Raw genomic sequence first — 25,227 nt, 5'->3', positions numbered from 1 at the left:
AACACCATGAGCCGTTCAACCAGGAGGCAGGACAGGGTTTGTCTGTGACCTGCTTTTAAACACACCTGGGTATATATCCGGAAAAAACAAAAACACTAATTCAAAAAGATACATGCGCCCCAACGTTCACAGCAGCATTATTTACAATAGCCCAAGCATGGAAGCAACCTAAGTGTTCATCAATAGATGAATGGATAAAGAAGATGTGGTACATATCTGCAGTGGAATACTACTCAGTCATAAAAAAGACTGTAACGTACATAATATTGTATAGCAACTATACTTTAATAAAAAAGAATTGTCCTCTAAAATAAAATTGTAACCAAAATGTTTATTTAAAAAAAAAAGACCAGGGCTTTCCTGGTGGCGCAGTGGTTGAGTCCGCCTGCCGATGCAGGGGACGTGGGTTTGTGCCCCGGTCCAGGAAGATCCCACATGCCGCAAAGCGGCTGGGCCCGTGAGCCATGGCCGCTGGGCCTGCGCGTCCGGAGCCTGTGCTCTGCAACGGGAGAGGCCACGGCAGTGAGAGGGCTGTGTACTGCAAAAAAAAAAAAAAAAAAAAAAGACCTAAGCAATCCACAGCAGCTATCTGGATCGTTTTCAATACTGGCTTGAGGCAAAATTCAAGATAAGCAAAGGCCATGCTGGTGCCTTTCTTACTACATGGTCCTCTCTCCTCATCCACTAGGCTCCCAGGTGTCCGTGTCCTGACCCCTCCGGCCCCCGCTCCTGCATCAGCTGTGTGTGGTTCTCCCTTCCTCCTCCCCGTGCATGGCCCACACTTGCAATGACGCTTCCATTCTCTTCCCAACACATTCTGTCAAGACGGCCAACCTTCTAACTCAGTTCCACGCTAGCATGAACTGCAAAGGTGCACTGAGAAAGAAGTAAACTACAACCTAGAGGATTCTCTTCCTTTCTAGATATTTTTCTTAGGTGATCACATCTAGTTCTCATGCTTTCTGGCTAAGGTAACTGAGGTTTAGAGAAATTGTATAACTTGCTTCAGGTCAGAAAGTTAATGACCCAAGTCAGCATCAAATCAGCAAGATTCTACAACCTGAGTGTCCATCAACAGACAAATGGATAAAAAAGCTGTGGTATATATATATATATATATATATACATATACATACACACACACACACAATGGAATACTACTCAGCCATAAAAAAGAATGGAATTTTGCCATTTGTAGCAACATGGATGGACTTGGAGGGTATTATACTAAGTAAAATAAGCCAGACAGTGAAAGATAAATACCGTATGATAGTGCTTATATGTGGAATCTGAAAAATACAATAAAGTAGTGAATACAACATAAAAGAAGCAGATTCACAAATGCAGAGAATGAACTAGTGGTTACCAGTGGGAGGGACTGGGAGGTACAGACTATTGGAGGTAAGACAGGTGCAAGGGGGAATCGGGAAGATGGCGGAAGAGTAAGACACGGAGATCACCTTCCTCCCCACAGATACACAAGAAATGTATCTACACGTGGAACAACTCCTACAGAACACCTACTGAATACTGGCAGAAGACCTCAGACCTCCCAAAAGGCAAAAAACTCCCCCATGTACCTGGGTAGAGCAAAAGAAAAAAGAATAAACAGAGACAAAAGGATAGGGACAGGACCTGCACCAGTGGGAAGGTGCCGTGAAAGAGGAAAGGTTTCCACACAGCAGGAAGCCCCTTCGCGGATGGAGATTGCGGGTGGCGGAGTGGGGAAGCTTTGGAGCCACGGAGGAGAGCACAGCAACATGGGTGCGGAGGGCAAAGCGGAGAGATTTCCGCACAGAGGATCGGTGCCAACCGGCACTCACCGGCCCGAGAGGCTTGTCTGCTCGGGCGGGTGGGGCTGGGAGCTGAGGCTCGGGCTTCGGTCGGAGCGCAGGGAGAGGACTGGGGTTGGCGGCGGGAACACAGTCTGCAGGGGATTAGTGCGCCGCGGCTAGCCGGGAGGGACTTCGGGGAAAAGTCTGGCCCTGCCGAAGAGGCAAGAGACTTTTTCTTCCCTCTTTGTTTCCTGGTGCACGAGGAGTGGGGATCAAGAGCGCTGCTTAAAGGAGCTCCAGAGACGGGCGCGAGCCGTGGCTAAAAGCGCGGACCCCAGAGACGAGCATAAGACGCTAAGGCTGCTGCTGCCGCCACCAAGAAGCCTGTGTGTGAGCACAGGTCACTATCCACACCCCCCTTCCAGGGAGCCTGTGCAGCCCAACACCGCCAGGGTCCCGGGATCCAGGGACAACTTCCCCGGGAGAACACACGGCGCGCCTCAGGCTGGTGCAACGTCACGCTGGCCTCTGCCGCTGCAGGCCTGCCCCGCACGCCGTGCCCCTCCCTCCCCCCACCTGAGTGAGCCAGAGCCCCCAAATCAGTGGCTCCTTTAACCCCGTCCTGTCTGAGTGAAGAACAGACGCCCTCCGGCGACCTACACACGGAGGCAGGGCCAAATCCAAAGCTGAACCCTGGGAGCTGTGTGAACAAAGAAGAGAAATAGAAATCTCTCCCAGCAGCCTCAGAAGCAGGGGACTAAAGCTCCACAATCAACTTGATGTACCCTGCATCTGTGGAATACATGAATAGACAACGAATCATCCCAAATTGAGGAGGTGGACTTTGAGAGCAAGATTTATTATTTTTTCCCCTTTTCCTCTTTTTGTGTGTATGTGTATGCTTCTTTGTGAGATTTTGTCTGTATAGCTTTGCTTTCACCATTTGTCCTAGGGTTCTATCCGTCCGTTTCTTTTTTCCTTAAAAAATGTTTTTTCTTAGTAATAATTATTATTTTTTGCGGTACGCGGCCTTCTCACTATTGTGGTCTGTCCCATTGCGGAGCACAGGCTCCGGACGCGCAGGCTCAGCGGCCATGGCTCACGGGCCCAGCCGCCCCGCGACATGTGGGATCTTCCCGGACCAGGGCGCGAACCCATGTCCCCTGCATCGGCAGGTGGACTCTCAACCACTGCGCCACCAGGGAAGCCCTATTTTTTATTTTAATAACTTTATTTTATTTTATCTTACTTTATTTTATCCTCTTTCCTCTTTCTTTTCTTTCTTTCTTCCTTCCTTCCCTCCTTCCTTCCTTCCTTCCCCTCTCTCTCTCTCTCTCTCTCTCTTTCTTTCTTTCTACTTATTCTCCCTTTTATTCTGAGCCGTGTGGATGAAAGGCTCTTGGTGCTGCAGCCAGGAGTCAGTGCTGTGCCTCTGAGGTGGGAGAGCCAACTTCAGGACACTGGTCCACAAGAGACCTCCCAGCTCCACGTAATATCAAATGGCGAAAATCTCCCAGAGATCTCCATCTCAACACCAGCACCCAGCTTCACTCAACAACCAGCAAGCTACAGTGCTGGACACCCTATGCCAAACAACTAGCAAGACAGGAACACAACCCCACCCATTAGCAGAGAGGCTGCCTAAAATCATAATAAGTCCACAGACACCCCAAAACACACCACCAGACCTGGACCTGCCCACCAGAAAGACAAGATCCAGCCTCATCCACCAGAACACAGGCACTAGTCCCCTCCACCAGGAAGCCTACACAACCCATTGAATCAACTTTAGCCACTGGGGACAGACACCAAAAACAACGGGAACTATGAACCTGCAGCCTGCAAAAAGGAGACCCCAAACACAGTAAGATAAGCAAAATGAGAAGACAGAGAAACACACAGCAGATGAAGGAGCAAGATAAAAACCCCCAGACCTAACAAATAAAGAGGAAATAGGCAGTCTACCTGAAAAAGAATTCAGAATAATGATAGTAAAGATGATCCAAAATCTTGGAAATAGAATACAGAAAATGCAAGAAACATTTAACAAGGAACTAGAAGAACTAAAGATGAAACAAGCAACGATGAACAACACAATAAATGAAATTAAAAATACTCTAGATGGGATCAATAGCAGGATAACTGAGGCAGAAGAACAGATAAGTGACCTGGAAGATAAAATAGTGGAAATAACTACTGCAGAGCAGAGTAAAGAAAAAAGAATGAAAGGAACTGAGGACAGTCTCAGACACCCCTGGGACAACATTAAACACACCAACATTCGAATTAGAGGGGTCCCAGAAGAAGAAGAGAAAAAGAAAGGGACTGAGAAAATATTTGAAGAGACTATAGTTGAAACCTTCCCTAATATGGGAAAGGAAATAGTTAATCAAGTCCAGGAAGCACAGAGAGTCCCATACAGGATAAATCCAAGGAGAAATACGCCAAGACACATATTAATCAAACTGTCAAAATTAAATACAAAGAAAACATATTAAAAGCAGCAAGGGAAAAACAACTAATAACACACAAGGGGATCCCCATAAGGTTAACAGCTGATCTTTCAGCACAAACTCTGCAAGCCAAAAGGACTGGCAGGACATACTTAAAGTGATGAAGGAGAAAAACCTACAACCAAGATTACTCTACCCAGCAAGGATCTCATTCAGATTTGATGGAGAAATTAAAACCTTTACAGACAAGCAAAAGCTGAGAGAGTTCACCACCACCAAACCAGCTTTACAACAAATGCTAAAGGACCTTCTCTAGGCAAGAAACACAAGAGAAGGAAAAGACCTACAATAACGAACCCAAAACAATTAAGAAAATGGGAATAGGAACATACATATCGATAATTACCTTAAATGTAAATGGATTAAATGCTCCCACCAAAAGACACAGACTGGCTGAATGGATACAAAAACGAGACCCATCTATATGCTGCCTACAAGAGACCCACTTCAGACCTAGAGACACATACAGACTGAAAGTGAGGGGATGGAAAAAGATATTCCATGAAAATGGAAACCAAAAGAAAGCTGGAGTAGCAATTCTCATATCAGACAAAATAGACTTTAAAATAAAGACTTGCAGGAGACAAAGAAGGACACTACATAATGATCAAGGGATCGATCCAAGAAGATATAACAATTGTAAATATTTATGCACCCAACATAGGAGCACTTCAATACATAAGGCAAATACCAACAGCCATAAAAGGGGAAATCGACAGTAACACATTCATAGTAGGGGACTTTAACACCCCACTTTCACCAATGGACAGATCATCCAAAATGAAAATAAAGAAGGAAACACAAGCTTTAAATGATACATTAAACAAAATGGACTTAATGGATATTTATAGGACATTCCATCCAAAAACAACAGAATATACATTTTTCTCAGGTGCTCATGAAACATTCTCCAGGATAGATCATATCTTGGGTCACAAATCAAGCCTTGGTAAATTTAAGAAAACTGAAATTGTATCAGGTATCTTTTCTGACCACAGCACTATGAGACTAGATATTAATTACAGGAAAAGATCTGTAAAAAATACAAACACATGGAGGCTAAACAATACACTACTTAATAACCAAGAGATCACTGAAGAAATCAAAGAGGAAATCAAAAAATACCTAGAAACAAATGACAATGGAGACATGATGACCCAAAACCTGTGGGATGCAGCAAAAGCAGTTCTAGGAGGGAAGTTTATAGCAATACAATCCTACCTTACGAAACAGGAAACATCTCGAATAAACAACCTAACCTTGCACCTAAAGCAATTAGAGAATGAAGAACAGAAAAAACCTCAAAGTTAGCAGAAGGAAAGAAATCATAAAGATCAGATCAGAAATAAATGAAAAAGAAATGAAGGAAATGATAGCAAAGATAAATAAAACAAAAAGCTGCTTCTTTGAGAAGATAAACAAAATTGATAAAGCATTAGCCAGACTCATCAAGAAAAAAAGGGAGAAGACTCAAATCAATAGAATTAGAAATGAAAAAGGAGAAGTAACAACTGACACTGCAGAAATACAAAAGATCATGAGAGATTACTATAAGCAACTCTATGCCAAAAAAAATGGACAACATGGAAGAAATGGACAAATTCTTAGAAAAGCACAACCTGCCAAGACTGAATCAGGAAGAAATAGAAAATATGAACAGACCAATCACAGGAACTGAAATTGAAACTGTGATTAAAAATCTTCCAATAGACAAAAGCCCGGGACCAGATGGCTTCACAGGCGAATTCTATCAAACATTTAGAGAACAGCTAACTTCTATCATTCTCAAACTCCTCCAAAATACAGCAGAGGGAGGAACACTCCCAAACTCATTCTACGAGGCCACCATCACCCTGATACCAAAACCAGACAAGGATGTCACAAAGAAAGAAAACTACAGGCCAATATCACTGATGAACATAGATGTAAAAATCCTCAACAAAATACTAGCAAACAGAATCCAACAGCACATTAAAAGGATCATACACCATGATCATGGGGTTTATTCCAGGAATGCAAGGATTCTTCAATATATGCAAATCAATCAATGTGATACACCATATTAACAAATTGAAGGAGAAAAACCATATGATCATCTCAATAGATGCAGAGAAAGCTTTTGACAAAATTCAACACCCATTTATGATAAAAACCCTGCAGAAAGTAGGCATAGAGGGGACTTTCCTCAACATAATAAAGGCCGTATATGACAAACCCACAGCCAACATCGTCCTCAATGGTGAAAAACTGAAAGCATTTCCACTAAGATCAGGAACAAGACAAGGTTGCCCACTCTCACCACTCTTATTCAACATAGTTTTGGAAGTTTTAGCCACAGCAATCAGAGAAGAAAAAGAAATAAAAGCAATCCAAATCGGAAAAGAAGAAGTAAAGCTGTCACTGTTTGCAGATGATATGATACTATACATAGAGAATCCTAAAGATGCTACCAGAAAACTACTAGAGCTAATCAATGAATTTGGTAGCAGGATACAAAATTAATGCACAGAAATCTCTGGCATTCCTATACACTAATGATGAAAAATCTGAAAGTGAAATCAGGAAAACACTTCCATTTACCACTGCAACAAAAAGAATAAAATGTCTAGGAATAAACCTACCTAAGGAGACAAAAGACCTGTATGCAGAAAATTATAAGACACTGATGAAAGAAATTAAAGATGATACAAATAGATGGAGAGATATACCATGTTCTTGGATTGGAAGAATCAACATTGTGAAAAGGACTCTACTACCCAAAGCAATCTACAGATTCAATGCAATCCCTATCAAACTACCAATGGCATTTTTCACAGAACTAGAACAAAAAATTTCACAAGTTGTATGGAAACACAAAAGACCCTGAATAGCCAAAGCAATCTTGAGAACGAAAAACGGAGCTGGAGGAATCAGGCTCTCTGACTTCAGACTATACTACAAAGCTACAGTAATCAAGACAGTATGGTACTGGCACAAAAACAGAAATATAGATCAATGGAACAGGATAGAAAGTCCAGAGATAAACCCACACATATATGGTCACCTTATCTTTGATAAAGGAGGCAGGAATGTAGAGTGGAGAAAGGACAGCCTCTTCAATAAGTGATGCTGGGAAAACTGGACACATGTAAAAGTATGAAATTAGATCACTCCCTAACACCATATACAAAAATAAACTCAAAATGGATTAAAGACCTAAATGTAAGGTCAGAAATTATCAAACTCTTAGAGGAAAACATAGGCAGAACATAGGCAGAACACAGCAAGATCGTTTTTGACTCACCTCCCAGAGAAATGGAAATAAAAACAAAAATAAACAAATGAGACCTAATGAAACTAGAGGGGTGGGATAGGGAGGGCGGGAGAGAGGGAAACGCCAAGAAGGAAGAGATATGGGAACATATGTATATGTATAACTGATTCACTTTGTTATAAAGCAGAAACTGGCACACCATTGTAAAGTAATTATACTCCAATAAAGATGTAAAAAAGAAAAAGACAGGCTCAAGGATGTATTTTACTACATGGGGAATATAACCGATATTTTGTAATAACTGTAAATGGAAAGTAACATTTAAAAACTGTATAAAAATAGAGAACTCCCTGGTGGTTCAATGGTTAGGACTTGGTGTTTTCACTGTCAGGGCCCAGGTTCAATCCCTGGTCGGGGAACTAAGATTCTGCAAGCCATGCAGCTCAGCCACAAAAAAAAGTTGTATAAAAATTTTAAAAAATTAAAAAAAAATTAGCAAGGTTTTTGACCGTGTGATTAAGTGTGGAGAAAAATTTTAAGTGAAGTGAAAGGGGGTTATAGGGAATCCTCTGAAGCCTTCCCCACACCCTCAGGCCCTAGATGAGCTGACACTCTGTCAGCTCTGTGTGTGCTGTGTTCATCTGTGGGAAAATCACATTGGGCTTCCAGAATATACTTTCTTTGGGGGCCCATCGGTCACGCAAAGTCTCTCAGGATGCACCACACGCTGCTAGGATCTCAGTGACACGCCCACCCTACCTCCTTCCGGGGTATTGAAGACCCTGTCGGGGCTGGCTGGGCCCTCCCCTTTCCCATTGACCACGCGGACATTCAGTGTGTAGTGGCTAAAGGGCTCCAGCCCAGGCAACATGCCATGAGTCTTGCTGCCCTGGAAAGTGAGGATCTTTTTCTCAATATGGCGTCTGTTTCTGGTTGATGAACTCTGTGCCTTCCAGTAGTAAATCTGAAACAGCAAGAGTAAAAGTCAGGGATGGACAACGGAGCCAACAGAATCCTCATGCTCACAAAATTAAAGTTTTATTATTATTTTTTTTCCCAGAAGGTTCCCTTGGTACACTTTAGACTAGTGGAACAACTGACAGATATCAATTCTGAGGCAAGTGATTAGAAGGCATAGGTAATGAGGGAAATTAAGAAATTGTGATGAAGCTCAGTTATGCTATGTTGTTGGAGAAGTCTAAGTGAAATAAACCAAAGAAGTGAAACGGCATGAGACCCATACAGAAGGATTTAAGCGTCCTTTACTTGTGTAAAATATTCTAATGGTAAAAATTACTGCCCAATATTTAGGTACTTTTCCAGAGTTAATACAACTTCATGTACAATATATCATTTAGTTTAATACTAAAAACCACAGTGAAGCTTTTATTATTACTATTCCTACAGTACAGAAGCGCCCCTGGGCTATCAAGAGGTAAGAAGACCCTCCACTTCAAGTCTAGGGCTTTCTCACTATGCCAAACTGCATCACTTAATTAAAAATACTTATTTTTTGGTATGAAATTGGAGACACAGATTTTGAAGAGATAAAGTGTTGATTAACTTCGGATAGAAATCCAGAACTATTGTTTACGAAGTCCTCTTAAAGTCATCTTAGGAGTTTAAAGGCACCTTCAAGAGAAATCAACATAAATACAGAATCTGGCAATCTTGGAGGAAGAAAAACCAAAAACCCAAAGTTGAACATGATGCAGTGCAAAATCCGACCTCTAGAGGTCAGGGTTTGACCAATCAAAGCCTTGACTGCCTTGGTGGGTGTGAAAGTTCTTCGACCACCTCTCAATCAAAACTATGAATCGGTCTTTCTGTGCTTCCCAAGAACACAGATAACTGATGTTTATAAGAATGACTGAGTTGGAACTCTATGATCTTGAACTATAAACTATTTAAAACAAAAGTCTACATTGTTTTCTGGATAGTTTTGTTTGTTCAACACATAGTTTTGTTCGTTTAAAACCACAGTCAGTGTGGTTTTAAAGCTAGGTGCATTTCATTACATCCTAGTTTTTTGAACATTAGTTTCCCCCATTTCGTGCATGCGGTAACTGTTGAGTTGGCAGAATGCAGACTATCTGTGGGAAAAATGGAGAAAGAATTTTTTTCTCCCTTTGTGTGCAGTGAGATTTCGATCCAGCTCTAGCGGGGATGCTTCAGAGGTAGGCTTCCTGAGGCAGTACACCCCGATGAACTCTCAAGGCCTCCTCCCGCCAAGCAAAGGGCGTCTGGCATTGGCCGACGGACTGTTTCTGAGAAAAGAACACGAAAGGTCTCTTTCACTTGCCCGATAGCCCTGCAGGTGTCCTCGGATACTTTTCAGAGGTACCGGGTCCCAGTGCACCTCGGCTAAGGTGCTGTTTACCACGTTTACGTGCACATTCCCGGGAGCCACCATTGGGACTAGGGAAAGATGAGAAAGGGGGGTAGAAGTATCAATGTCATTTTGAGTTTCATGCAAAAACTGTCACCATCTCCTAATTTTGGCTTGAAACATGCCCCAGCCTGATTCTCTGTATTATCAAGGATGGAGAATAGATGGGTTTTTTTTTTTTTTTTTGAGCACTGTTCGTTTGGCTTTGTGAGAACAACATATCTTTTTAAAAAGTAATAACTTTTAACATGCTGAACCTATTTTCTATGTAGCAGGCTGTTTAGATGCAGAAATGTTGAGCGAAATCATGGCTGCCTCCCATCCTCCCTCCCAATCTCAGCACCTCTGGACATGGCCTTGACTTGCACTTTGATAAGTCTGTTTTGCTGGGGAAAAATAGACATGAAGTAGCATCAGGCACTTACGGTCTTCTCCAGAATGTCCCAGGACCACAGCTGGCTCTGGAGCAAAGCCCGCGTCGTTCAGGGCCTGAACTTTGATCAGGTATGGGACAAAGGTCGGGGTGCCCGAGACAATGTATTTGGATACATCTGCCACAACCATAGACGTCCATTCATCATCACCATCCTTCTGGCGCCAGCTAACTTTGTACTGAAGGCCTGGCCCATTAGACTCGAAACCATTCAAGGGCTACAAGAAAAGCCAGACCATCAGAGCTTATAAAACAGATCGGCGGTGCCATCTCTTACTGGAACGGCAAATTCAATTCCCAGACTTAAGACGGTGAGCACTGCGCCACCAAAGTACAAGCTATGAACAATTTTCTCCAGGGATCTTTTGTCCGTTTTTTTCACCTGTGATGAGATCCACAGCTTGTTTGGGATCAACATTTCAAAGGTGGTTAATTTCTATCTTGAAGTAGTAAAAACCACCTACGCCTCTCAGATTCTGGCTCCACAGTCCCGGGTAGGTGACATAAAACTTTCCAGGTATATAGTTTCCTTTATGTGTTCCTGGTTGTGTGACAGCACCTCACTGTCTATTTTACTTGGAGACTGAAATTGTGAACTACTTCTTTCTTTAAAAAAAAAAAAAGAGATTGGCTTGTCATTCTATACTGTTTCTACACGCATGTATGTATCTAAGTGCATACAAACATGTATGTATCTAAGTATGGATGTATGGATCTATCTAAAATAAGTTTTAAAATCACACAAGTAAATATATATTAATTTTCCAAGTCCAGAAAATAGAGACAGGCCAAAAAGAAAAAAGTAGAAGAAGTTGACTACTGGTACCTGTCTTCTAGATGGTTCTCTACGATGGTGACAACACAAGCTAGAATTTATTGAGTGCATTCTATGTGATAGGCACCGTTCTAAGTGCGTTATAAGTGCATTGACGCCTTTAATCTTATGAGGTTGGTTCACTGTTATTCCCATCACACAGATACACAGTAGAGATGGTAAAGAAATGTCTTAAAGTCACACAGTTACTAAGTGGCAAAGCTGGGATTTGTACCGTTCATTTTGGCTCCAAGGATCAAGCTTTTACCTACTACACGATTAATAAATATATGATATATGTATATATTCCAAAAAATGTGTGAAAGGGGATTTTAATACAGGTATTATTTAAAAACAACTTTTCTTTCCACTCTAAAATATAGCTGAATATTTCAGACATAGCTCACCTTCCACGTAATCACCAAATTATCCGGCTCTGATCCCAGCCCTTCCACAGCCGTGGGATTTTTATCTGGTTCTAGAAGTTAAACAGCCACATACTCGTAAACTTTGGTCTCTTGCAAACAGTGGAAAACCCTTCTATTTTATTTCATATCACAGAAGTCGTGCTTTACCTGCAGCTTTAGTCAAATACTGCTCAGATGCCTCGCTGGGCAAGCTCCTTCCCAGGCTGTTTACTGCCATCACTCGGAAGGAATAGTTGACATAGGGCGACAGCTTCAGCTGGGCTGTGGTCTGAGCTCCAGGGACTTCAGTTTGGTGATGCCACAGCCCCGGCTCATGCATTGCATCTTCATATTCAATGATGAATTCTGGCCACAGCACACACACACAACAAATCCAAGACATGAATTCAGTCACCCAATGGTAGGTTGCGAGGATAACGAACAGGACAATCTTAACAAGAGCAGCTGAACATGAATTATCTCACTTTCAAGAAAAATTCACTAGAATATTTTGATTTCAGAAGCCTAGTGTCCTCAACGCTTAAGCAAATCCAATAAGAGTATGCTTTCTCTAGCATGCTGAGTTTAGCTCCTTAAAATTGTTTAGAAGTGACCCACATATTCCTAGGAAAGTTTAAACATACGAAAAGATGATTGATTTTTTCATAACAGGAGATGTTACGTGAAATACAGAGAGATACCTTCTCCCAGCAAAAAGACTGGCAAAATCAAATGTTTAGCACACTTTGCGAACTATGACAAAGGGAAACAATCATTCTCATACTTTGTGGGAAGTGTAAACTGGTACAACTTCTATAGAGGACAATTTAGAACATCTAACAATATTTGGATATTTAGATAACTCAGAGACCCTTTGACTCAGAAATTGTGCTTCCAGCAATTTATTTTGAATAAATGTGCTCATGAATATGTTCGAAGGCACATGAAAAAGAATCCACATGGCAGCATTGTTTGCAACTGAAACAACCTAATTGCAAACAATTGTTCATCAATAGGACACTGATGAACCTAAATGTTCATCAATAGGACACTGATTAAATAAATTATGATGCATCCACACAATGGAATATTCTGCAGCTGTAAAAAATGAATAGGGCTGCTCCACATGTACTGAAACAGAATGATTTCTAAAATATATTGTTAAGTGAAACCAAGTAGGGTTTAGAACATAATCCAGTGTGTGCTGGATACTACAGTTGTATAAAAATAAAAAGATTTACTATAACATATACACATACACATACACTTGAAAGTACATGTGTTACCTCTTGGAGGATACACACTGTAACACTGGTGTCACCGGAGGAATTGAGAAGCAGGGGTGGGAGGAAGACTTACTTTCCAGTGCATACCTACCCTCTTGTCTCTCTGAAAATTTTGTGGTATGTACATGTTTTACCCTTGTAAAAAATAAGTATTTATTTGAAACGATGTATGCACCCCAATGTTCACTGCAGCACTATGTACAATAAGCCAAGATATGGAAGCAACCTAAATGTCCATCGACAGATGAATGGATAAAGATGTTGCACATACATACAATGGAATGTTACTCAGCCATAAAAAGAATGAAATAATGCCACCTGCAGCAACATGGATGGACTAGAGATGATCATATTAAGTGAATTAAGCCAGGCAGGGAAAGACAAATATCATACGATATTGCATATAAGTGGAATCTAAAAGAAAATGATACAAATGAACTTATATACAAAACAGAAACAGAGGGCTTCCCTGGTGGCGCAGTGGTTGAGTCTGCCTGCCGATGCAGGGGACACGGGTTCGTGCCCCGGTGCTGCGGAGTGGCTAGGCCCGTGAGCCATGGCCGCTGAGCCTGTGCGTCCAGAGCCTGTGCTCCGCAACGGGAGAGGCCACAACAGTGAGAGGCCCACGTACCGCAAAACAACAACAACAACAAAAAACACCGAAATAGACCCCCAGACGTAGAAAACAAACTTGCGGTTACCAGAGGGGAAAGGTAGGGGGAGGGATAAATGAGGAGCTTGGGATTAACATATACACACTACTATATATAAAAGAGATAACCAACAAGGACCTACTGTATAGCAGAGGGAACTATGCTCAATATTTTGTAATAACCTATAAAGAAGAAGAATGTCAAAAAATATATGTATAACTGAATCACTTTGCTGTAAACCTGAAACTAATACAACATTGTAAATCAACTATACTTCAATAAAAAAAAAGAAATGCAAAAAATAGGTATTTAGATATTCATTAATTGCCTACAACATGCCATGTACCATGATATGAATTAAAGGTACAAAGATGAACTAGAAATATGTGTTGCAATGCTCAGAAGCTCAGCACTTAGAGTCCTCCTTCTAATCTATGTTAATTTGCTGGTGATCTCCAGTTTCATAAACTGATGACCTTCACATTTATATCTTCAGCCCCTATCTCTCCCCAGAACTGCAGACTTGGATACTTAATTGCCTACTCAAGAATTCCACTTGTTTGTCTAGTACACCATCTCAAATTGGATGTGACCAAGACTCATTTTGCTCTTCACCCCAACTGGTAGTGACAACTCAGGTCAAAACCTTGAAGTCCTCCTTGGCTTTCCCCTTCTCTTACTCTCAATAGACCTGTTGGCTGTACCTTTAAAATATATTCAAAATCTCAGCTTACCATTTCTCAGCTCCTCCATCCCTATAAGCCTATTCCAGGTCACCAAGATCTCTTGTGAGAATTATTGCATAACCTCCTAGCTCACAAGTTCCCAAACTTTCTTAGTTCATGGTGTGCTTAGTGTCTCAGTAATTGTTTTCATGGCTCCCTTAGGTCAAAAGAAATACCTAACATCTCTGTGTATTAAGGAGTTAGGTCTATATAATCTAATAAGTGTTTATGTCTTAAAATCTACTGGGCACCGCATAACTTGTCCAACCTTGTAAACAGATTTGACACCACCTTCCTCATTTCCTGTTTCACACTTATTTTCACATGGTACTTGCTTTTTATCACCACAAAGGCTTTGCGGAGATATGACACTGTCACAGTGTGATGTAGCACTATCAATACTGAAACTGTGAACTGCCTCCAGCTAGTATTTCATGGGGTGTCTGAGAGATGTCACTGTGTTTTTTAAAAGCCAAAATTTTGGGGCTTCCCTGGTGGCTCAGCGGTTAAGAATCCGCCTGCCAATGCAGGGGACATGGGTTTGAGCCCTGGGCCAGGAAGATCCCACATGCCGTGGAGCAACTAAGCCCGTGTACCACAACTACTGAGCCTGCGCTCTAGAGCCCATGAGCCACAACTACTGAGCCCATGTTCCACAACTACTGAAGCCTGCATGCCTAGAGCCCGTGCTCCGTAACAAGAGAAGCCACCGCAATGAGAAGCCTGCGCACCACAAGGAAGAGTAGCCCCTGCTCACCACAACTAGAGAAAGCCTGTGCGCAGCAACGAAGACCCAACTCAGCCAAAAAATAAAATTAAATTAAAAAAATAAAACCCAAAATTTAAAAATCAAAAACTTAATATCCGGAGGCACCTCTGAGGTTTGCTGACGTTCTGTATGGTATTTCAACGCATGGTTTCAGAACTGTAGTCCTGCCGGGTCTCCCCACTCTCCCTCCTGTTCCTCTCTAGACCATTTTCAATAGAATAGCCAGTGTGATCCATTCCTCTACTTCAGGGGTCCCCAACCCCCGGGCTGTGGACCGATACTGGTCCATGGCTTGTTAGGCTTGTTAGGCGGGCAAGTGAAGCTTCATCTGCCGCTCCCCATTGCTTGCATTACCACCTGAACCATCGCTTGCATTACTGCCCGAACCATGGCTCACATTACCGCCTGAACCATCCCCCCTCTCGCCCTCCGTGGAAAAACGCTTCCACGAAGCTAGTCCCTGGTGCCAAAAAGACTGGGGACCGCTGCTCTACTTAAATCCCTCCAATTCCTTCCCAACCCCTACAAGGGCCTACAAGGCCCTGCACAGTGCACATCCCACTCCACCCACCAACTCTTTGCCTCTTTGACCTTCTCTCCTACTTCACTTGTTCTTGTTCATTTCACTCCAGCCAGCCACAGTGGCTTCCGAGAGACATGCTCCTGTCTCAGGGGCTTTGCTGTTTTTCTTGCTCTCCCTGGAAAGGTCTTCCTTCAGTTAACTGCATAGTGCGTTCACTACCTCTCTCCTCATGTCTTTATTGACATACCCAAATGTTACCTTCTTTTTAAAAATTTATTATTTTTTTAACTGGAGTATAGTTGATTCACAGTATTGTGTTAGTTTCAGGCGTATAGCAAAGTGATTTGGTTATACATAAATAAATGTATATAACTCTATTCTTTTCCCCCATTCTTTTCCTTTATAGTTTATTACAATATATTGAATATAGCTACCTGTGCTATACAGTAAATCCTTGTTTGGTAGTACACATCTGTTAATCCCAAATTCCTAACTTATTCCTCCCCCATTCCCCTTTGGTAACCATAAGTTTGTTTTCTATGTCTATGAGTCTATTTTTATTATATAAATTAGTTCATTTGCACTATTTATTAGATTCCACATATAAGGGATATCATATAATATTTGTCTTTCTCCATCTTCACTTAGTATGATACTTTCTAGGTTCATCCATGTTGCCGCAAATGGCATGATTTCATTCTTTTTTATGGCCGAGTAGTATTCCACTGTATATATGTACCACATCTTCTTTATCCATTCATGTGTTGATGGACACTTAGGTTGCAGCTGTGTCTCGGCTATTGTAGACAGCGCCACTGTGAACTTTGGGATGCATGTATCTTTTTGAATTACAGCTTTCATTTTTCCTGGATATATGCCCAGGGGAGGGATTGCTGGATCATCTGGTAACTCTATTTTCACTTTTTTAAGGAAACTCCATACTGTTTTGCATACGAATGTCACCTGCTTAAGGTAGCCTTTCCTGACCACCCTGTTTGTAATTATACCCCTGACCCTCATATCCTTTACTCTCCTTCTCCTGCTTTGTTCTTTGCATGGCCTAAACATGGACAAACACATAACCATGTGTATAGATATATATGTGTTTGATTCCTCTTGGAAGCAGATGCAGAGATAGAACTAAATGTGTAGGAGATTTATTTGGGAAAGAGTCCATGGAAGATAAAAGAGACAGAAAGCAGGAGACGGCAGGGAAGATCTTCAGACCGTAATGCAGGTCTGACGTCTGAGAAAGGAGAGGGGAAGGAGGTGTGTGTGGAAAAAGCCTCAGACTCCAATACAGATAGATTCAGCCAGGTCAGCAAGGAGCCCCAGAGTGAAGTTCTGTAGGAGGCATGGCTGAATCTAGGACCCTCGCTGTGCTCAGTCCCTGGACTAGCTCAGGAAGAGAGGGGCCTCATGGGAATGCTACAGCTGATCACTAGGGAGGGGGCAGCAGATGGAGCCTGTTGTTGACATTCCTTGTAGTGGGTTCTCTCTTAAAAGGAGATCTGAGTAGTGTGTGTGTGTGTGTGTGTGTGTGTATATGTATATATATATATATATATATATATATATATATATATATATACACACATATATATACACACACACACATATATACATATATATAATGACATTATACACAATAACGTAACGCGTATTAATTTTATCTTATTTGTGTCCTCAATTAAAATATAAACTTCATATGGGCAGAGAGTTTTGACTGTTTTGTTTTAGAAGAATGCCTGGTACCTAATAGGTACTCAATAAATGTCTGTTGAATGAATGAACGAACGAAAGAGTAGAAATGCCTTGAAATCTAATGGTATCATTTTAACATGGGTAAAAATTAGAGTCTCCAAGCATCCTCACCAGCTAAATCTGGCTAATGTACTGAATGAACTGGAAGATTCAGCATGAATGAATTCATGTTCTGATCAAGGACCAAAAACTCCACTGAGAAAGGAACACCACCAAAGAACACAAGCTAGAGAGGACGCTTTTGTTTAATTTCATTGGATCTAGTCTGCTTTACCAGCAGGTGCAACAAATCAATACGCACATCACTTCAGCAGTATCTTAGGTCATCACTGGAAAGGAATTTAGTCTTCCTGCAGTGTACACCTGAAGGTAGTAATATATTACAGACTTGTGTCTACTCTCTTAAGTACCTTTTTGGTTTTAAAACTTATAAGCTTATCTATAGTCTAATTTTACTAAGCTCTTCCAGTACCTTTATAGCATGGCCCCTCACCTGATTTTATTCTCTAAGCTGATGTCATCAAGGTGAGGAGGTGACACTGGTGACTGTGCCACTTTATAGCCAGGGCTAATGGGAAGAAAGAGACCTGATGTCTACCCCCAGTTCTGTTAACAACTGTGGCTTTGAAAAGTCACTTTACTCACCAAGTCTCAATTTCCTAATAGCTAGACTGGTCCTTCTATTGTTTGCTCCTATATTAATGGGCAAAATGAATAACTTGCAATACATCTACCTACTGTGGTAGAAACTGAAAGTGATTCTTATGGATCTTAAACACAAAATGATAGTGTATTTGCTTAATTAACATCTTCAGCAATTAATTAGTGTCCCAAACCAGAAGTCGTAACCAGGAATAACTCCAGCGCTGAATAACAGAACATAAATAACTGTTTTGATTCTATTAGCAATGAAGCAGAGAATGCCAGCAAATATCTTTTGCAAGGAAGTTCAATTACATGGGATACAGTGCTTTGAAAATAATCATTAAGTTTATCAGTGAAAAAGCAAATGACACCACATACTTGAAATAGGGCTATTGTTGTCATCGCCTGGGGTCCATGACAGCTGAACACTCCTGTCTAGTTGATCCGTCAATTCTAAGTCAAAGGGAGGATTTGGGACATCTGTAGACCAAACACACACATCATAGTTAACCGCCCGACCTTAGGAGGTTCTCCTTCACTCAGGATACTATTCCCGGAGGGGACTTTTAAAGACACAGCACACATAATGGCCAGTGAGCATGCAACTGAAAGGAAATGAAAACAGCTGAGGCTGCTGGGAACACACGCGCACACCCAAGAGAACCCCTCAATGAGCTCTGCTTGTTTCTCTTTGAAATGAAACCAAATCCCTTGTCACCAAAGCCAGGGGAGGACATGTGTGGTTCTCCAGCACTCTCAGTGCGCGTCTTCTCAGAAACATAGAGGAGCACAAACAGAAAAAATAATACGGAAGCTGAATTTCTAATAAATGGGAAACAGAGAATGGGAGATGCTGAAAAACAAACACAGGCAGATGCGCATACTAGTCAAAGAGGGCGCAAGTGTTCTTTCCGAAACATGCTGAATTACAGATCTGGGGGCACCTGAAGAATATGTGTATTTTTAAGGGAATTCTAAAACTGATGCTATGCAGGTAGCCCTCGGCATGCAACCTTATGTAGATGCTCAGTACAAGTCGGTCAGGCATACGGGGAGGTGTGTTTAGTCTCAGAGGACACCAGGGCACAGATGCCTGTTGGGACGAAGGTGTCTGAGGAGCATGTCTGCCTCTTCTAATGGTGCTTCTGAGATCTAGAGAGTTAATGTTCCCCCTGGGTCTTTTCCTGACCTTGCTCTTGGCAGTAACTCTGGTTCTTGGGGGAACCAGAGGCCATAGAAAAATATAAGCACTTCTTTCCTACCAGTAAAGAAGCAGTAAATGTCTACAAAGGACAGGTCTTCTACAGCATAATTCATAATACTATGTAACATCCAGCTGAGTTTTCACCACAAAATTAATTTTTGTATTTATATGTTGAATAAACATGAGGGTTCTTTAATTAAAAAGATTTCGGGAAAAAAAATTGATTTAACTTCCTGACTCAGAAAAATCATGCGACGTGAAAGTGTCCTCCTTTTCGTCTTTCTTTAGTGATTTATCTTCTGTGAACACAGTGGGTTGGTGGTTTTCTTTGATAGAAAGGTCAAATGTTGTACTAAGCATCCCTTGTTTTCCTATGTAAATTTCTTGAAAATGGAATCCCCAAACAACATTTAGTTTTCCAGAACAATTTTTTTTTTTTTTTTTTTGCTGTACGCGGGCCTCTCACTGTTGTGGCCTCTCCCGTTGCGGAGCACAGGCTCTGGACGCGCAGGCTCAGCGGCCATGGCTCACGGGCCCAGCCGCTCCGTGGAATGTGGGATCTTCCCGGACCGGGGCAGGAACCCGTGTCCCCTGCATCGGCAGGCGGACTCTCAACCACTGCTCCACCAGGGAAGCTCCACAACAACTTTTAATCGATTGAAATGAAAAACCTAAGTTGTGGAATGATATTTGAAATTGCTTTTTCAGTCTGTAAAATATGGACGATAGCTTTTGAAAAAGCACTATGCTACTTTACAAGGAAATGCTGTCAATGAGGGACTTTTAGCAAATGAAATGACTTTGCAATAACACATGAAATACTTGGAAGCGAGTGGCAATATATTCAGTGAAAAGTTCCAGAATTATAATGAAGAGATGATTTATAGCAGTAAATGGACAACACGGCAGAACACCTGACAGAGCCCTTTTCCTTAAAGAAACACAATGACATGATAGAGAAAAGAAAGTAATGGACTTCTTCTGTACGTGTGAAATTGTTTGAAAGAAAACAGAGAAAAGGACTCATATTAGTTTACCGTAAATGGGAGCTGGAGTTGGAGTGGGAGCTAGAAAGGACAGTAATATAAAGGAGTTTAATCAAAATTAGTAGTGGACAGATATAATATAGCACAAGAAGACAAAGACTGAGCATGATTAAGATTATAAAACTGAGCCTTAGGCTTAGCTGTGAGACACAGCATCGATAAACATGCAGTAACAACATAGCGGGAAAACCCCTTCGATTTTAAATAAAGGTAGATCACTTCCCCCCAGTTTTCTCATAAAAATATCACTAATGTGCTTAACCACCGGTTTATTGCAGTGTTGCTACAGAGTACATTTATACTGAAATTACTGCCTCAAAGGCATCTTTCAAAGAAGACAGATGTGCGTATTTAACTCACCTATAAAATGCTAAAACTGTAACAAGCAAACAGTTACTACGGACAATTTTTCCTTTCAACCTAAAACAGGGCAGCCAGTTGTGCTGTATGTGTTCTAGCTCTTACCGACAACGCTGAGCACAGCACTGGCCGAAACGTTGTCCAGAGTTGTGTTGGCCACACATGTGTAGGTCCCACCATCATCATCATTGACATCAGCGACCACCAAATGGTCCTTGTCAACAGTGAACCTGTAATTATCACATGCTCAGAGCGCCTGGAATGGACATCCCACCACACCCAATGACGGTTTTACTGGCATGAAAGCAACTGTGAACTCGGTAAAAGGGAAAGATGATAAAGATTTGCAGCACATTAGAGCTAAAATCCTATACGATACATGCCCCTTTGATAATGAGTAAAGTTGGCAAACATTTTGAATGAGTGAGAAGCTTGGGTTAGAAATGAGGTCACGTCATTTAGTCTGATGGCTTTCAACCACGCCTCTGGAGTTATAGGAGCTTCCTTAAGACCAGGGGCATCTAGAGCTGAGCTGGGGGCAGCTCCAGTTACCCTGAACAGAGGGCTTTCCTAGGCTTCTGCTGCTACCACTCATCTGGCTCAATTTCTAACAAAGTGTGTATTTTAAAATAATTTGATATTAATTATTGTTTTTTTAAAATTGAACTATAGTTGATTTACAATGTTTCAGGTATACAGCAAAGTGATTCAGTTTTATATACATATACATATATATATATATATATATATATATATATATATATATATATATATATAGTACTCTTTTTCAGATTCTTTTCCATTATAGGTTATTACTGGCTATTGAATATATAGTTCCCTGTGCTATACAGTAGGCCCTTGTTGTTTATTTCATATACAGTAGTGTGTATCGTTAATCCCAAATTCCCACATAGTTCTTTTAAGGGCCATTTACAAGCAACAGGGCACCATTTGGGCACAGTTGAAAGAAGCCACAGAAACCAGCAGACAACACTCCTTCCCGTCGGGGTGATGCCTGTGCCCCTCTGCACCAGCTAAAATTCTGGTCTTTGACTCTGTGTACTTTGTTAAATCGAGAGCCTCACCTGGAAAATGCGCATGACCTTTCTTTCATACCAAGCTAAAGGAATGCAATGTGCTCAGGCTCTTTCAAATTTTTTACCTGTTTTTTTTCTTCTCCTCCTTCTACTCGCTTTAGGTAAAATGAAAACTCCCCATCCAAATAAAAACTAGTGTCCTGTAAAATACTGACGAAGATCCAGGCTCACTCTGATGATTAAAGAGATCGTATTTCTGCTTATTTGTAAAATGGGAACGAAAACATCTGTTGAGAGTGCACCGTACAAGTTAGAAAACAATGGATGTTGTTCAAGACCTGAAAGGTTTTTCACATCCTAAATTACGCAGGAGACCAACACAAAGACAGACAAACACTGTCAGGGTCTTATTTCTATAACTTGATACCTTTTTAGGTCCAAATATTCTATAGCATGAAGAGAAAATGTATATCTACTTTGGAGAGAGAGCAGACTGCAGAAACTTTAAAAACATAACCATCAAGTTACTGTACAATAAACCTTTCGTTCAAGAGCAGCTTAAAGAGAGAAGGAAGAGAAAGGAAAGAAATTGTCTTCAAATACCTTCCGTCACTGGGCAGCTCCCTGTGGTCCTTTAGCCACATGACGGTGGGGATTAAAGTGTGATCGTGCTTCACTATGCATTCAAAGGACACCGTGCTCCCTCTTTGCACAACTGCATATTCAGGCTGTTTAATGATCCTCGTTGGATCTGAAATGGAAAGTTACCGTTATCCATTGCCAAAGCTGGAGAATTTAACAGAATCAAGACACAGAGAACAGACTTGTGGTTGCCAAGGGGGAAGGAGGGTGGGGGAGGGAAGGATTGGGAGTTTGGGGTTATCAGATGCAAACTGTTACATATAGAATGGATAAACAACAAGGTCCTAATGTACAGAACAGGGAACTATACTCTATAACCTGTGATAAACCATAATGGAAAAGAATATGAAAAAGAATGCATATATGTATAACTGAGTCACTCTGCTGTACAGCAGAAATTACCACAACAATGTAAATCAACTATACTTCAATAAAGTAAATTTTTTTTAAAAAAAAGCTGGAGAATTTGCTCAAAGTCTCATAATACTGAAAAAATGTTTGTCACCTCTGCCTCACCTTTGATCTCTAAGTGAATGTCATTCTTCGCCATTCCTAACTTATTCCTTGCAACACATGTATAAGTTCCCGTACTGTCCTTCTGGGCCACAGGAATTTCCAAAGTTCCATTTTCATGTAAAACATAGATATCTTCACGAAGGGCACTCCCTTTAGCGCCTTTAAACCTTCATTATGAAAATGACCACAAACAGGAATAAAAATATTACAATTTGAAGTCAGACATGAAATGCCCTGTTCAAGGTCCAACACACCACACGATCTGCATTACAGTATCAAGGTTAGAGACGTCTGGAAGCTGCACAAGCATATTGCATGCTTGTAAATCAGGGGGGTTAATGCAAAGACAGATGTCAAACTGGAGAATTCAGCGATAAATGGTGCCTGAAGAATTAGGATGACAATACAAAACACTTAATTTGTAATTTTCATTATAAGAGATTCATAACTTAATAAACACATTATTAACCTATTTTATGTCTAATAAGTAATAAAATAGACACAGTGAAGACTGCTCTTTTTGACCTTTCCCCCCTACTGTGATGTCTTTGTAACTCCATCTACACGTTACAATTCTAAAGAGATTATGACTTCAAGGTTACAAGGGTTGTACTTCTGGGAGTATAAATAGGAAAATATTCAGGGAAGGAGAAAAAGAAAGCATGCATGTAAAGTATGTCCACATTGAGCTTCCAGGTTAGTGTCAGACGGGAGAAGTGAGGATGGATGAAAAGCCGTGTGAAACTAAGCGTTAATCCGTCTCCTTTGCTAGGAAATCTTCTGCACAAGCATCCGTGTTTGGGCTTTCATCCTACACCTGGCTTTGATCTCACACCAGGAAGTGGAGCCCCACATAGTGTCTGGCACCTGATAGACAACCCATAAATGAATGTTCCAATTTTCTTTCACTCATTCTTTCTGAGCTGCTGTCTCCCCTGGCCTCGTCTCTTTCAGCTCATGCTAAAGCAAGCTGGGAGGGTGGCAGGACTTGTACCACGAGTGGTACGTGAAAAGGGATGGTCGGAAGAGGGAGTGAAAGGATACAGGGGCGCTTGGCTGGATCCAAGCCAGGACACTCAGTGGGAGAGGAACACTGGTAATAGCAATTCTGTTTTTTAAGCTTATGGACCCTGCGTCCGCCCCAAATGATATTTTATTATCAAGGAATGTCCCCCAACCCGTCCCTCTAGCCACCATTCATGATGTCCCAGGTGATGTCCGTAGCACTGCAAAATACAGCCACTTTAATTTTTTTCAAAAACATTTACATATCCCTCTGGGATGGACAAAGCGTGCTGCCAAAGAGATCATCAATGTGACGGTATTTATCACAGAGTGAGTCGTTAATAAATATTTGTGAACACATTTAATAATTAATAGGATGGCTTCTGCCCTGCCTTTTTCCTGTTCTCTGACTAAAACCCCACATATCGAGAAATTTGAAGGCTTTGGCAAATGTAAATATGACGAACAGATATGGCCACTACTTACCACTCGATGGTAGGCAGAGGAGACCCAAAGAAGGCACAGTCTAGTAAAGCCGGCCTGTTTGCAATGACTTGATAGAGTGTGTCTGCAGACGTAAGGATTCGTGGTGGCTCAGCTAAAAACGTTTTGGAAAGGTAAAGTAAATATTAAAATAAAATAAACACTTAGGCCCACCTGTATTTTATTGTATTTTTTTTTCAGGCCATTAGAATTCATGTTAAGGCACAGCCAATGTATCTCTCCCCTTAGCACAGTATTTTAATAACTGATTTCTTTATCTATCTCTCCAACTACACTGTGAGTTCCTTGCAGGCAGGGAATGGGACTTTTTATTGTGTCCTCCCCATAAACCAGCACAGTGTCTGGCACAAAAAATAATGGCCAAATACATTTTTGTTGGATGATCGGCCCATCAGAACCTTGGGGTAATAACCAAGGTGGGTGTGGGGGTGTGGTGGCGAACATCCAAGCCGGCAGAAAAAAAGCAGAATGCTGATGACTCAAAACAGCACCAGAATCAAAACTGCTTCCTGTCCCTCCATCAACGTCTTAACGGCTCAACTCTTCCTGTGATTTACTGACCTTCATTTCAAGCATGAAGGAAAAAATATCACATATTGGTTGGCTTCCTGACCCTAATTTTGTTTGAAAGGGAACCTACTCCACTTACAGAGGTGAAAGATAATTCCCCGGCATCATGAAAACAATTCTCACATAAATTCTTAACAAATTTTGTATTTTAGTAGTTTTGTCCCATATGAGAAATACAATGTTCACATAAACCCAACCCTTTCAGAATATGTTTATGTCACCGTTTTCTAAACATATTGTTATGAATTGATAAATAAATGTACATCGTGACTTAGGTCACGGCCAAACATTATGATTAATAACTTACTTTCAAAAATCAGAATCATGAAATTGTCATTCAACTTGTCAGTTTCTAAGGATGGAACAAGCAATCACATTCAGTTAGGAACAGCAG

General features: G+C 41.3%; 1 protein-coding gene across 20 annotated transcripts in view; it reads right to left on the bottom strand.

The window, feature by feature from the left end:
• Positions 1–25,227, bottom strand: part of NRCAM (neuronal cell adhesion molecule) — a gene marked incomplete at both ends in the record, with an annotated part of 90,331 nt that overhangs the window by 27,073 nt on the left and 38,031 nt on the right. For 11 of the 20 annotated variants that reach the window (XM_082846878.1, XM_082846892.1, XM_082846889.1 and 8 more), the window contains 11 exons: positions 8,301–8,505; positions 9,844–9,959; positions 10,356–10,581; positions 11,585–11,655; positions 11,753–11,950; positions 18,328–18,429; positions 20,191–20,220; positions 20,665–20,789; positions 22,200–22,347; positions 22,755–22,921; positions 24,246–24,357. In XM_082846878.1, the coding sequence (XP_082703004.1) occupies positions 8,301–8,505; positions 9,844–9,959; positions 10,356–10,581; positions 11,585–11,655; positions 11,753–11,950; positions 18,328–18,429; positions 20,191–20,220; positions 20,665–20,789; positions 22,200–22,347; positions 22,755–22,921; positions 24,246–24,357 (1,500 nt within the window). The remainder of the gene's footprint in view (positions 1–8,300; positions 8,506–9,843; positions 9,960–10,355; positions 10,582–11,584; positions 11,656–11,752; positions 11,951–18,327; positions 18,430–20,190; positions 20,221–20,664; positions 20,790–22,199; positions 22,348–22,754; positions 22,922–24,245; positions 24,358–25,227) is intronic. The other 9 variants (XM_082846896.1, XM_082846879.1, XM_082846894.1 and 6 more) reach the window with 1 other exon arrangement.

Source organism: Leucopleurus acutus (assembly GCF_964270905.1).
Source record: "Leucopleurus acutus genome assembly, chromosome: 9".
In the NCBI taxonomy this organism is placed as follows: Eukaryota; Metazoa; Chordata; class Mammalia; order Artiodactyla; family Delphinidae; genus Leucopleurus; species Leucopleurus acutus.
Note: the sequence above shows the minus strand (reverse complement) of the source record. Positions and strands in the feature narration are given on the sequence as shown.